General features: G+C 36.9%; 1 protein-coding gene and 1 pseudogene across 1 annotated transcript in view; one reads left to right on the top strand and one right to left on the bottom strand.

Moving 5' to 3' along the window:
* CSMD1 (CUB and Sushi multiple domains 1) overlaps nucleotides 1-15,651 on the bottom strand; it is a 1,974,400-nt gene that overhangs the window by 106,137 nt on the left and 1,852,612 nt on the right. Inside the window, exon 55 of the mRNA XM_088479751.1 lies at nucleotides 1,813-2,001. Within this exon, the coding sequence (XP_088335877.1) occupies nucleotides 1,813-2,001 (189 nt within the window). The remainder of the gene's footprint in view (nucleotides 1-1,812; nucleotides 2,002-15,651) is intronic.
* Nucleotides 724-842, top strand: LOC148516655 (5S ribosomal RNA; annotated as a pseudogene).

The following is a 15,651-nucleotide window of genomic DNA, read 5'->3' as shown; positions in this document are numbered from 1 at the left end:
ATGCTGTGCCCATGGACTTTGATTTGGGCAATACTTAACACTTGTTGCTGAGTTCACTGTCGGCCCAGCACAAGCGTTGCCTATCAGCTGATTGATATATACCATTTTAGGGTATAACACCATTGGTACATACTGATACAGCAAGTTTAATTTTCAGCACAGTATATGCAATTATGATGAGATTGTTATAAATACAGTGTATGTTACCTCTGGTCAATTTGATCTGTTTACACCTGCAAGGCGATGTGGAACAGCAGTATAGTGCTTGAACAGTGTCTATTTGACTATCATTCTGCCTTGTCTGGTTTTCTGAGTCACTCTATAAGATTTGCAAGTCTAAGGTGACCAGGTGTCTTACTATAGGTGGTAACGGTTTTGGAGCAGGTGTTACTTCTTTGGTCCCAAATATATGTTTGCCTTTCTTACATGGCTTACATATTTAGTGGGCTAATGAATTTGGAAGCAATAAATTACATAGAGATGGTATACAGTACAAACAATTCAGATGTGAAAGAATAAAAGACAAAATATAGGTAACAAGTTACTGATCTACTTTCTAAAACTATGATCTACATGTGGAACAATCAAAGTACACTAATGCCATACTTTTTTGAATTGTGTATTTTCTAATAAAGAGGACTTCTCACTTGAAACAGTCCTACAAACATTATTGCTTTGTGTATACCAGGGCATTTCACATCCCAATGTTTTGGAATATACTGTACCTACAGCAATACCATGCTGAATATGCCCAATCTCGTCTGATCTTGGAAGCTATAAAGCATTGGGCCTGACTAGTACTTGGGTGGGTGACCACCTAGGAATATCAGGTGCTGTAGGTGGGAGAGTATAGGAGGTGAATTGGGGTACAGTGGTAACACAGCAAATTAAATGTACAATATTGTTTCCATATACACATTGACTTGTTTATTCATCACATTATCACGGTATTAAGGAATCATCTCCTTACACATTCTATATTTTGAATTAATGTGCCACTTTGGCAGTTATTATATTTTGTGTTGGAGATCAATGTCCCTGTATGAAATTAAATGATTTCGCTATACTCCATATACTAAACACAAGTTATTTTATGTAGTGGGGGGATCCTTCTAATTTTAAATGCTTAATATTAAAAGTTATATTTTAGATGAATTTTGTTTGTAAGAGTGCCCCAGCAACAAGCCCTACTTGTTTCTTCTGTTTCTCACCTTTTATAAGATAATATCTAGAATCTAATTGGTTGCTATGAGCAACATCTCTACTTCTAAAAACTCTCACTTTAGTAAATTTACCACATAGAGTGAATGTAATGTATGATACAACTTGTGTTCTGTTTTACCTGATTAAGCTCTATAGCAACAAAACACTGTATTTAATGATACATAATGACAGAGCAGATAAACTGATTTGCCATGTCTTGTTAGAAAAATGCATGGACAATAATGACACCAAAATACAATTTAGATGACACTGAATTTGTTTTGTATGAAACTGTATATGAAATTCTAGAAAAAAATACCATTTTGCATTTTTACTTTCCCTGTACAAAGATGTAATTTTGGTGTATGGTTAACATACAAACACTTGTACATACAGTATTGTCTTTACTAAAACACGCAATTTGCAATGTGAGCTTCATGCCCTAATTGAATTCTCTTCAGTTGTCATAACAAAACAAGTTGCTACAGTAAAGCTCATACTGGAGGATGAAGCTGCCAATTAATTTACTTCTACCCAAGAGACAAACTATGACAAACATACCTAGTTATGTTGTACGCCATTAAACAGACATTTTATTGCAATACTTACGGATGCACTTGGGTAACGATCTGTCCCACAATCCATTTGCCTTGCAGTTAAGAACAGAAGATCCTAGAAGGTAGTAGCCCTTTTTACAATGATATGTCACACTAATCCCATAGCGGAAACTTTCAGGATAGTTTTGTTGTCTGTGACGAATTGCATTTTCCACAAAACCAGGATCTGTACAGTTTACCACTGTAAGACAACCAATTACAAAAATTAATTTATCTTTTCAGAAAGATGATACAAGATTCAATTAAAAACAAATCAAAGGTACTGTATCAAGTCACAGAATAAACTGTTTTTAAGTATCAAGTTCAAAAACTTTATCAACTGCAATGCATACAGTTGTAATATGGACCTTCAAATACATAATACTAGAACACATTGGGTCAATCCAAAATGCTGCATCTGATTTGACAAAAATTAAAAAACTGACACCTGTGGCCTGCACTTTAATTTTAAACACAGAAACACCTACAGTACCACAATTTAAAAGTATTTGGTCTGGAAAAACTCAGCTTAGGGGCCAAATGTAATACGGTGAGAGTTTAGAAAATGTGAGAGTTTAGCAGGAAACTCTCACACTTTTTAAACTCGGCCAATGTAATAGAGTCCAAGAACATGCAAACTCACATGTTTTTAAAAAGTCTTATGATTTAAGCTCTCATTCAGATGTTTTCCCATTTTGAAGATAAAACTCAACCAATGTGATAGTGTACGGCTAAACTCCCGCATTTTCTAAAACTCTCACCCTATTACAATTGGCCCCTATGTGTCCGAGGAGTAGATCTCACAAAATAACTTCTCAAACGAGAAAGCGATTGGCCATTTAAATTAGGGGCTCTAGCTCCAAATGGGATGAATGAGTTAATCAACGATGGTGTATTTATTTAAATAATAATTCTGCACTTTGGTAAAACTGCTAGTTTGTTTTATAATACATGATAATCTAATGTATATCCTCTAACTATATATACACTGCAAAGTATAAGTATATAGTAACTTTTGAATTTTTCTTTGTGAAACTTCAAATTACACTCTCGTCTGACATACTTTTATCCACAATACATTAACTCTCAGTGTGATACTAATGTTATCCTTCATAATATGCGTCCTTATTTCTTTATTTCTCTTTTTAAACTAAATTATTGTTTCTCACATTTTTTAAGTATTATTACTATTCAGCAGTGGGTTAATGGAAAAGATAACACAACTATCTTCTCCGTTAATACCCATATCGCATAGTATCGCACTGTATAGAGCAAGCCATTTAACATTTTTATGGTAATCAGAAAGGCAAAAATTGTTAAATTCATCCATAAATCTTCACATTATATAACGCCATCTCAGAATGTCATTATATAAAGAAAATTCTTAAATATCCCGAAAACTGCAAGGACAAAAGGACATTTTGCCATCAGTCCCTACAGGATGTTGAAACTCTGCCCCAGTCTCCATCCCTGCAGTGTGGCAACCTGAAATTGTATGTCCAGCTCTAGCCTCCCAAAAGTGTCTAAGTTGATTAAATTGGGTACACAGAGGCTTTATATTAGTTAAATGGGATGCGATCAATATCCCGTCATAAACCAGGTGCCGACATCCCGACCGCCAGAATCCCGAAGGTAAGAAGCGGGGTTAAGGGGAGGGTTAGCATTAGAGTTAGGGGTTAGTTACTAGGGGTGTGGTTAGGCACTAAGGGGGAGGGTTAGGTTTAGGGTGCAGGGAGGGGGAGTTTAGGTTCAGGCACCAGGGAGAGAGGGTTAGGGTAGGCACTGGAGGGAGGGTTAGGCACTAGGGGGGAGGGTTAGGTTTACATACATACTGTATTTTAATCAATGTAGACACTTTTTGGAGGCTGGAGCTGGACATACTGTACACTTGTCACTCACTATACTTTAGGGAAGGAGACTATTTGCAGTGTTAAGTAAGTGCATGACCGAGCATTTGCAGAACAAGAAAAGGAAGGCTTTCCTTCAGGCTTCTGAAAACAATGCCTTCAGGAACTTTGCAGGGACAGCGTGTTAATGCAACCACTGTCCCTGCATAGTTTATTGCTGGTAGCTGTGAAAGAAAATGATAATATAAAAATTATCATGGCAACGTTGCCCGAAAATATTCGGGACAACATTGCCAATAATGCTGAATAGAGCCCTAATATTTTTTTACAATCAACCCTAACTACAACTAAATTGAACATGTAGGTAGTGGAATGTAATAAAGAAACTGATGCTGTAGTATAACAACCACAACCATATGCTTTAAATTCTACAAAACAATTACATACATCTTTTCTTTCTCTCTTTCTTTTCACATTTGTCATACATAATCACTCTCATACCATATGACACTGAATTGCCTATATATCTCATGTGATATTATCACTTCCCCATACCTTGATCCCATATACCCTAATGTTTTCCTTTCCATTAATTATAATAAACACTTGACACTACCCACTCATGTTTACTAAACACAAGACACCTTGACAACCCCCAACTCCCCCCATCCATTTCCCCCAGTCCCTAATTGTCACCTCACATGGGAATTATCCCTATCACAAAGTTGCAATGTATAATCAACTACATTCTTTTAGAATATTTAATATTTGGGATATTAAAACATTGTGCAATATCACAATCTGTCACAGACTCCCGAAAACACATAGGGGTCTATTTACTAAGCAGTGTTAGGATAAGTGAAAAGTGAAGAGTGAAAAGTGATAAGGTGTCAGCCAATCAGCTCCCAACTGTCATCTCACAGGCTGTGTTTGAAAAATGACAGTTGGAAGCTGCTTGGCTGGCACCTTATCACTTTTCATTCTTCACTTTTCACTTCTCCTAGCACTGCTTAGTAAATAGACCCCTTAGATCTCTAGAGTTTACACCTTGTGGATGCTATCCTAAAATACATACCCGCACAGTCAAAAGTATCCTTGCAGGCATCCCCTGATACATTTTTTAATATACTATACCTGGGAAGGCTGATTACCATGATGGTGTAGTAAATAAATGTTTATTTGATGGTGATGTGTGTATATATAGTAGGTCAGTGCACTTAATGCAGCCAATGAATACAGGGGCATGTGTAACTATTGTATGACATATGGGGTATGTGAAGGGTTGCTAAGGGTGAGCACATTGCAGCTTGATTGGCTGGCTGGCTGGCTCAGTTATCCAGCAATGGCTTGAAGGATCTCCTGATTGGTTTAGGTTTGGTAGGCCATTATCTAGCAATAACTATAGAGAGCTCCTGATTGGTTTAGGTGCAGGGCAATTACTCCCTCCCTCACATGGACATATTGTATAAAAGAAAGATATCCCCACCTCACTATGGGCATGGTGATCAAGCCACCTAATGGTGAAATGCGTCAGTAGAGTGGTCCCAGTCTGTGCATAGACCGGACCACTAACCAGCACTTGGTAAATATTATTTATCTGTCTAATCAAGATAAGTATTGATTGTGCTCCTTCAAAATATTGCACTAATGTATTTATACCAAGTCATCTGCTGTTATTTAGTACTTTCTGTGGTTATATTAATTATATTTAGCAAATGTTATCCCTTTGAGGGATATTTGTTTTATCATATGCATTGAAAATGTGTAATTGATCTATAATATACAATACCACTGCATATTTACTTCTCTTACAGGGTGGAATCTCATTGAGACTCTCTTCTTGCTCTGCCTATATACCAGTAAATCTATATTATCTTGATATTTTTGTTTATACAGTATATTGTCCTTATGAAGCTATCTTAATTAAAGATCTAGTGCTGAATCTCTTACAATTCCTTCTTCTCAATATACAATTGAAAACAAATCAATGGTATCAAATATCAAAATAAACAATAAAAAAAAAAAAATATATATATATACATATATATATATATATATATATATATATGCTTTAACACAACAGATTGAAACAGAGACAGTTGACTTTTCATGTATACTGTATATAATTAATTTATACAGAAAATTCCAAAGTCTTGCCAGTGGCAAAAATTCCACTTTGTTGTTTTTGTTTAAAAGTTTATTTGAAGTCATCCACTACACACCTAGTCATCCTTTGACATGTCAGTAGTATTCCAAAACTGTAAATTCAGTAAAGTGCGCAACATCAGGTAAAATTTCTAAAAGAAACCATAATTTATAGTGGTAAGCAGAAAAAAGTTTTAGAATTTAGACAAACTGTCTTAGAAGTGGGTGCACAAAATTTAATTTTAATTTATTATCTGGGCCACACATCATTATACTTAGACTGCATATTATTTTATGGATGTGCATATTGCACCTCTGGGTGTTTGCAAACATTAAAATTTATCATTAAAAATATTAGACTAAGGGCTCTATTTATTAACAATATTTTTACTAAAATAAAGTGAAAAAGGGTGTTTTCACATCCTTTTCACATTATTTTAGTATCACCTAAAGTTTCTAAAGGGCAATTGGAGTAGAATTCATAAAATTCTACTCCAAGCCCTAATTATCACTTATTTTTAGTAAGCAGATCGCATTTCCCATAATTGTAATGGGAAATGTGATCTGGCCAAAGTTACTAAAAATAAAATGTGAAAAAATACCGGGGAAAGCCCTGTGATAATAATGCCACCTGGAGGTGGCGTTATCCAGGGTCTTCCCCGGGTACCGGACTCCTGCTCTGCTCTATCGAACAGAGCAGAGCCCGTAGCCGGCCCCACTGATCAGCTGTGTGGTCTAAACAGACCACATGCTGATAAACTGTAAAATAAAGATAAAAAAATAGTAAAAAAAACCTTACCAGGGACCAGTGCTCCCATGATGTCCTCCCTTAAGTCAGCTGGTCTGCCATGCTGCACTGGGACCCGGTCGTCACCTGACCAAGTCCCAGTGTAGGATGAGATGTCAGCTTAACGGAGCCATGGAAGACATCACCGGAGCACCGATCACTACAGGTAAGTGTAATTAAGGGAGGGGGGGTCGCAGGGGGTCTGTGATCATGGGGGGAAGGGTTTATCAGCAGGGTACGGGGCTTAGCCACAGCCGGTTGGCACATGCGTCGGCACTTGTCACTGTATTTCTGGCGAAAATACCATGATAAGGCTGCAGAGGGGATTCCAGGGACAGAGCTTTATCGCAACCTCTGTCCCTACAAGGGATTTTTAGTAAGTCCCTGTGATATTGTCTGAATTCGCAATGAGAATTTAGTAGGTAATATCACACTACAATCTACATTCAAAGTGCAGATTGTAGTAAATAGAGCCCTAAAAGAGCATATAGAGAAAACATTTACATAAATGTGCACCTCTGTGTGGTACAGTCTACAATCTAAGTGACTGGCACACCCTGACAAGACTGTAACTAATCATCATGCATAATTACAGTATATAGATTACTCATGTTTGCTCAATAATAACATCAAGTCATTAATGTGCTCACTCTTGCTCTGATGCAGAGTTGAGTATACACTTGTTGGTGGAGCAAATCTTGCATGTATTCACACTGTGCATGTGCCAAAAATGACTGTATGCTAGTTCAGGTGTAAAGTCAAATACTGTACATTTCAATAGCATCTTCACTGAAGATTGAAGAGTCATAACTGCTCTATAACAGGTCATTGTTATCTAAGCAATGTTTAATGAGGGCATGTTGACACAACTGTGGTCTACACATAAGGAAAAAAAAATGCATGTTTGGAGTATAGGATAGGTGTACGTGTGCACTGACTAGTGCCAAACCAATCATACACATAAGGAGCGGACACATCACATGGTGAGTACCACTCTGTGTGTGGATGGTTCTGCCAATTTTTTTTCCATGCAGGCAATTCAGCAGCACATCAAGCTCCCTGTATGATGTAATGTTGTTGTCTTTACATGATCAATGGTCTACTGGTGATGTTTTTCATAGTTAGATGATTAAAATATCCTGAAGGGCAAGAGTGGGTTTGTGCTTTTGCTGAATTGTGTTTTATATTAGTTTGCCAAGGGATTTGGAGTTAAAATTAAAATCCATGTACCAGCCTATATATAGAAGACCAAAAATAACTTTGCTAACAAGAACACAGTAACTGTAAGAACAGTGTACAATTTCTCAGAACTAATGATTAATATATTTTTGTCAGTGAAATGTTTCCTGGATTTATTTCTACTTTTAAGATAAACAAACTTATATTAAATATATATTGAGCCATTGTAATAAAAAACAACTTTAGCATGCAGTAATACTTAAACATACTACTACCTGTACACTTTTAAATAGTCTATTTTAAGCTTACATGCCTAAACAGCTGTTCTATATAATATTTTGGGCATTCTTATCTTTTATATGGACCTAGTTTTAAAATTAATAGTAATAATGATCCTTTTGTTCTACTATGGGATATGTTCCATTAAAGATTAGGCATGAGATTTCATGTTGTTAACATCACTGAAATGGCAGTTTCCATGTATGGATATAAAAGCAGATAGTTGGATGTATTGAATAACAGTCACATGTATTGAATAACTTCTATGTATTACTAAACATATGAGTAATACAATAGAATAGTAATACAATAGAAATAGACACTATTTGTATAAAGAACATAATGTAACTGTAGGTAGATAACTTATTTACACAATATGACTGGGTACAGTATACTATGGAAATTTAAATAAATTACAGAATGATTGAGCAGCAGTGAATAAGAACACTTACATTTTCATCCCATGTCTTTTATTATATATTAATGATGTCAATAATAGACACTATAATAAGACTTGCTTAGAAAGATCTCATAACACAATTAAGTTGGTTGGTCTGAGCATCTGTGCCAAAGGATTCCCTCATTACTATTTACCCGGTGGACACAATTGTAAATCCAGGTGATAGAGCACAGGAGATTGCTTTCTCCTAGTGACAGCTGTCAAGAATTACATAGGCAATGAGTTCTGGCATTCTCAGCTTGGTCTGTTGAAAAAGTCAGAATGATGCATAAGTATGCCCTGATGACTTTGGAACTTTTATCTAAGTAGATTCAAAGCCCTGAGGATATATAAATCTGGATTGGCAGTCCAAAAGTAACTTCTATAAGTAGAACAATGTTAAAAATATTTTTCCGTGGATTTATTTTGCTCTATCAAACTATTTCTGTACAAGTGGAGAATTATAATACTATCTAAAAATTCGTATTTATAATCGGATACTATATTTTTAAGGCCGAAGTCAAAAGTAGTGGAAATATCCAATTGCATATAATAAAATCAATTTCTCTCACTGTCATCTGATTTTCTATGACATTTTTAGACATGGTTAGTCTTATTAAATTGCATACATTTGTTTCATATGCTGTGAATTATTTTTTATTTGCTTATGTGGTACTTTTGTGCTCTTTTCATCAGATTTGTGGGCAGAGGGAAGTAAATGAATACTAAGGCCCATATTTACTACAAATTGCATTTTAAATGCGGTTGTAGAGTGATATATTTTACTAAATTCCACATTGTAAATTTAAGAAATATTACTTGGCTAACATCCGCATGCAGGGATAGAGCTTGCTATAATACTCTGTCTCTGCACATGTGCCACTGGCTCACTATACCCCCAGCGATCACTCCTGCCCCCCTGTGACACCCCCATGAAGCTACCCCATGGCTTCCCCCCTATGATCCCCCTACCCACCCTGCTCAGTTTACACTTACTTCAGTGATCAGTGCTTCAGTGAAATTATCTCTCTGGGGCTCCGGTCAGCTGGTCTCCGGGCTCCTGCACTGTGACCCCAGTCAACTGCTCTATACTGCAAACTGAGATGCTGGCATAGACCAGCTGACCGAGGTCACAGTGCAGGAGCTCGGAGACCAGCTGACCAGAACCCGGGAGCACCTCAATGGAGCACTGATCACCAGTCCCTGGATGCAGGTATTTGTATTTTTTTAACTTTTTATTCTTTTTTTTGCAGTGATCAGCTTGTGGTGTATTTAGATCACACAATTGATCACAGGGGCCAGCTCCCGGCTGTGCTCTGCCTGTCAGAACAAAGCAAGAGTCCGGGAACCAGGGCAAAGCCCCAATAATGCCAACTTGAGGTGGCGTTATTATCACAGGGCTTCCTTCAGTATTTTTTCACAATATATTTTTAGTAAATCTGAGCAGATCACACTTCACATTACAAGCATGGGAAATGCGATCTGCTTTTTCTTTTAATATGTGAATTGAAGGGATTGGAGCAGTTTTTCAGAAAAACTACTCCAATTTCCCTTTAATAAATTTATGTGATACTAAAATAATGTGAAAAGGGTGTGAAAACACCCATTTTCACATTATTTTAGTAAAAATGATGTCAATAAATAAAGAGTAAATTTACTAAAGTGAGAGTTTTCAGAAGTGAGTTTTAAAAGTGATATTTCCCATAGCAACCAGTCAGATACTAGCTATTATCTTCTATAAGGTGCTAGTTATATGTTAAGTAGAATCGTAGAATCTGATTGGTTGCTATGGGCAACATCACTTTTAAAACTCACTTCTAAAAACTCTCACTTTAGTAAATTTACCTCTAAGTGTCTTTTTTTTAAACTGGAAATATGATACAAATGTTTGCAATTTGCAATAAACTTTCATGTGAAAGACATTTGTTCATTTGTAGCAAACAGAGACAAGACTATGTACTAGCATGAAAATGATAACTACACAGGTTAATCTTTTGCTAGTGAGAGTGTCCTATTTATTTATATTAATTAACTTCTCAATCATATTATTTTTGCTAGTATAATCAAAGTTTTTAAGAAGAGTTGTATTAGGAAAGTGGTGATATGTACAGTTGTACGTGTTAATAAATATCTATCTATACCCATCTTTTAAGATTTATTTTCCCTCTAACTATGAGTACAAGTAGATTTATTCACAATCTTACCTATCTCAGCTTCATAACAAGTATCTACTTTTAAAGAGCGAAGACTAATTCATTTTTAGATGACATCTGAGGGCAGAGCACTTATATACTCACAAATCTCAGGACTAGAAAACCCCAGTGTATGAGTTGGAGAGTTTCAAAGAATACAATTCAAATATTGGTATTGATTTTGTGCATTGAACAAGCACATGAATTTCCCCTGGGAGTGCATGTTGTGACTCCTATAGCTCCCAAATGCCATGAAGTTCATCATGTATGAAATCAACGATCTATGTTTTGAAAAGTACAGCAAACACACCATAGGTTTGGATGACATAGCATATAAATACATTAATGCAATGCAGCACGGATGGCTATTTTGCATTAGTTAAACTAAGACTTACTGTATTTTGAGCCTTAATTGTCATTTTATTTTGTTCTATCATTGTTTCATTTATATGTTTTCTCATATAGAAAGATTCATGCAAATTGATTCCTTTCTTCTGCAACAATTAAATTACAATAAAAATTACATTGAGGTGTCATTGTCAGTTTAACTTATAAATATCTATATATATCATTTACGTTATCATTTATTGAGTAGTTTTCCCCAATCTATACAGATAAGACAGACATATCCCAAATGGTATTATTTTCTTTAAGCAAAAATATATCTTATTTTCTAGCTGTAGGATGGGATATTATATGTACTCATAAATAGTGCTTGTTTGCATATGCACAAGTATGGAATAATGTGAATATATATATATATATATATATATATAATTATAATGCTGTATTTAATGTACATGTTAGGAATACTGAAAACTTCCTGATTCGAAAACTTAGGAGTGGCCAAAAAAGATGGTTACTATATGAACTTTCTTGAACATATACAGTAGGCACATTTTAAGCAGTCTCTATTTACCATTCTGCTTATTTGGAATGCTGCAATTCATCTGAATTTGGTAGTAAAATTTGCTTATTGCAATTTGTCTACTTTTACCAGTAAATCACTCTGATTCACTGAATTCTATACCCAGTTAAGCCAATCACACCATTCATGCAGATCACAGCTAATTAAATCTGGGGAGTGCTATTAACAGCTGTTAATTAGGCTTTTATTTTAGTGTTTCCATTATTTCTAGTTATATCTTGTTTGTATTACAGACATTTTTACATTTTTTTTGCATCAGTAATAAGTTACAGTAAGTCGTGTGTTAGTTTGCTTTTGGTAACTTCTCTTTAGATAGTAGTTTATAGTATCTTTTCATTATTGTTTTTAGTGTTTATACTGTAGCTAATTAGAGCTATCCTGAGATTTTCCTGCCCTCATTGGCATTAAGTGCAATGAAGAAAATCAGCAGATAGCGTGCCAACATCATCTGCTGATGCCACCAGCAGTAGCACTTGTATCTGCAAATGCACCTGTTAGAAGCATTCAGTATTAAAGAAGCAAACAGGCTCATGGGCATACTTCCCAATGTTGGTGTTCCAGTCCTGGTGTGCAGCTGTAAATATGAGGACAAAGTTTTTATATAAGGCTTATAACTTGCAAGTCTGGGACACTGTGAAGAATTCCACCACCATGCCATCCATAATCACTGGTTGCCTGCTAACTATGAGAACACATCCCTGTATGGCTTGTGTCTAAGGGGGGCAGAGCACTTATATACTCACAAATCTCAGGACTAGCTACCACTTTTACAATGAATTGGTAAGTGCACAATACTATCTCTACTATTGGGCTAAGCACATGACCAAAATCCCAAGGGACAACAATATTCAAGCCAATGTCAAAAGTCACATTTAGTTGTCTGGAGGATAACCATTGCCCACTTTCACATTTTATACAAGATTTACTTAGATTAATATGATTTCTGATCTAAACTAAGTAGACATAATGTGGCATGGCAATGCTCTTATACTAAGTATGTGGAGGCAAAGCTAGTGATGAGGTCAGTGGCAATTATGGTGATGATCTGTGCTCGAAGTGAGCCGGTATACAACGATATGGTATACCGGCACTTCCAGCACTGATCCGCCCGCCGCAGAGAGGCATATGGAGAAAGGGCTGATGCTGCCTTCTCCATATGCCAGGCACCTGCTGAGTTTGTCTTACCAGCAGGAGCCCGGCGACTCCTTCCCTGCAGCTGGAGGATGGAGCTCACTCCTGAGCTCCGCCTCCCGACTCCTGCAGTGCGTGTTGGGGAGAGATGTCATGACATCTCCATTATGTCTCTCCCTCTCCCACAGTGCAGAGCATGGAGCTGACAGGAGAGGACTATGCACTGTGTACTGTGGCGGATGGCGGCGGGCACCGGAGCGGAGCTTCACGTGAGTATGTTTTTATGTGTGTTTGTGTATTTACGTGTAAGGGGGCTCTACTTCAAGGGGAACTACTACTATGGGCACTACTTCAAGGGGCACTACTACTACTACTATGGGCACTACTTCAAGGGGCACTACTACTACTACTACTATGGGCACTACTTCAAGGGGCACTACTGCTACTACTATGGGCACTACTTCAAGGGGCACTACTACTACTACTATGGACACTACTTCAAGGGGCACTACTGCTACTACTATGGGCACTACTTGAAGGTTCACTACTGCTACTACTATGGGCACTACTTCAAGGGACACTACTACTACTACTACTACTTCTGTGGGCATTACCAGTACTATGGGCACTACTACAAAGGGGCACTACTACAAGGGGCACTAATATGGGCACTACAAGAGGCACTATTACTCTGGGCACTACTGCAATGGGCACTACTACTATATACTGTGGGCACTAATACAAGGGGCATTATTATTATGGCCAATGTATTGGGGACACTGTTACTCTTGTGGGCAAGGAACAGGGGGCACTACTGCAAGGGGCAGTACTACTGTGGGCAATGTATAGGGGCACTATTAGAAGGGGCACTACTACTGTTGGCAATGTATAGTGGACACTATTACTATTGTTGGCAATGTATAGTGGCACTACTACTGTGGGCATTGTATAGAGAGCACTATTACTGTGAGCATTGTATAGGGTGCACTACTACCAGGGACACTGCATAAGGACACTACTACTGTGTACATTGTATAAGAGCACTACTACTGTGGGGCAATGTATAGGGGTCACTACTATAAGGAGCACTACTACTGTGGGCATTGTATAAAGAGCACTACTACTGTGGGCAATGCATAGGGGGCATTGTATAAGGGCACTACAACTGTGGGCATTGTATAAGGGCACAACTACTGTGGGCATTGCATAAAGGCCACTACTACTGTGGGCATTGTATAGGGGGCACTACTATTGTGTGGCATAATGTGTATAAGGGATATTACAGTGTGGTACACTATTATACTGAAAAAGAGTGCGTCGTAAGGACACGCACCCTTTTCCAGTGCATGCGCGCCTTCGGTGCGCGCATAAATGCAACCTTAGATTTTCCATACCCCCACTATAAAATTCCCACTTCGACCACTGATGATGATGCTGGTGGAGAACCTGTGGACCCATATTTTTTCTTATTAACTGTCTGTATATATATATATATATATATATATATATATATTTGTACATGTATATATATATGAGATCTAATAAATGCAGACGGCAGTAATAATTAAACAAGGAAATTTGCTTAATAAAAATTAACACCAACATTAGTATTATTATAGGTTATATATTCTATTGCTGGTGAGTCATATTATAAATTTATTGTTATTTATTAAATATTCATTTTCTATTCAACATGTCTTGATAGTATTTATTTTTTCTACAATATCAGTTTGGGTGATATTGTTATTTAGCTCAGTTCCTTATCTTGTTTACTGAATGTTAGTACAAGCAGGTTTAAAGAATGATGGTAACAAATCAGACACAGCTTTAGATGGTAAATAATACCAAATAGGTACTCACCATCAACTAAAAAATGCTGTAGATCCAATAAACATGAAAGGTGTAATTTCTAAATAATTTTAATGCTTTCATTAGTTACAATATGTTTGGTGGTGATAACTCTAGCTGGTGTGGAATTTTATTGTGAAACTATTACAATCATTATCTGACAATAGGCCTGATACAGAGGTGAATACAATGCCAATGTTTGTGCTGCTGATTTTTGTACTGCACATGGATCTGAGTCACATGGCGTATGTGTCACGATGGCTTACAGATGGAGGTCACAGTGAGTATTTGGACACACTGATTGGCAGCCAGGGAACATTTGTGGGTGGTAAAGGGGGTTGGTGAATCAAATGCAGGCGTGACATGATTGTTTTGTTTTCGGAGGCTTGTCTGTGCCTGTGACTGCAAAATTGTATGCAGTGATTAAGGCTCCTGCGGTTTACTTGAGACAGACATTCTGAGCTACCATTAGGTTGCACACAACAACGATGCTGTGACCTATGGTGCATCTTTGTATGCAAGCTTCAGACTGTCTCAATGCAAATCCCAGGGGCTGCAACATTTGCATATTTTTGTGCAGCCGCTATGCATGAGATTGTATCTATGATACAATTTGTGTCCACCTCTTAATCAGGCCCTGTGTCTGAGAAGTTACAAGTTACACATCAGAAATGTCTTTGGATGTCATTAGCAATTAATCTCTACTATTACCCTCATTGATGTAGACAATGCTACATACAACTGACACTAGGACAGTTTTTATTTTTACTGTAAAGTCTTTAATATTTCTCCCAAAGGAGTGAGGCCCTTCCATACATTGAATCAGGGTGGAGATATTCTGAGCTTTATTCCTCAGTTGACTGACCCTTTTTGCACACACTATGAACTTGCCATAGTCTAGGTAAACATATGACTCTCATAAAATGAGTTATTTGTCTTGCAGTGATGGCTGGCCTTTTAGATTATGTATCACTTGCATTTCTTATCATGTAAACTTTTTTGGAACTTGTTTTTAAAATTTATGGTTATGAAAAATATTTTTGGACGATAAAAACTTTTTTATTTCAAGTGTGAACT

Source organism: Taudactylus pleione, unplaced genomic scaffold (genome assembly GCF_031769625.1).
Source record: "Taudactylus pleione unplaced genomic scaffold, aTauple2 ptg000244l, whole genome shotgun sequence".
Lineage (NCBI taxonomy): Eukaryota > Metazoa > Chordata > Amphibia > Anura > Myobatrachidae > Taudactylus > Taudactylus pleione.
Note: the sequence above shows the minus strand (reverse complement) of the source record. Positions and strands in the feature narration are given on the sequence as shown.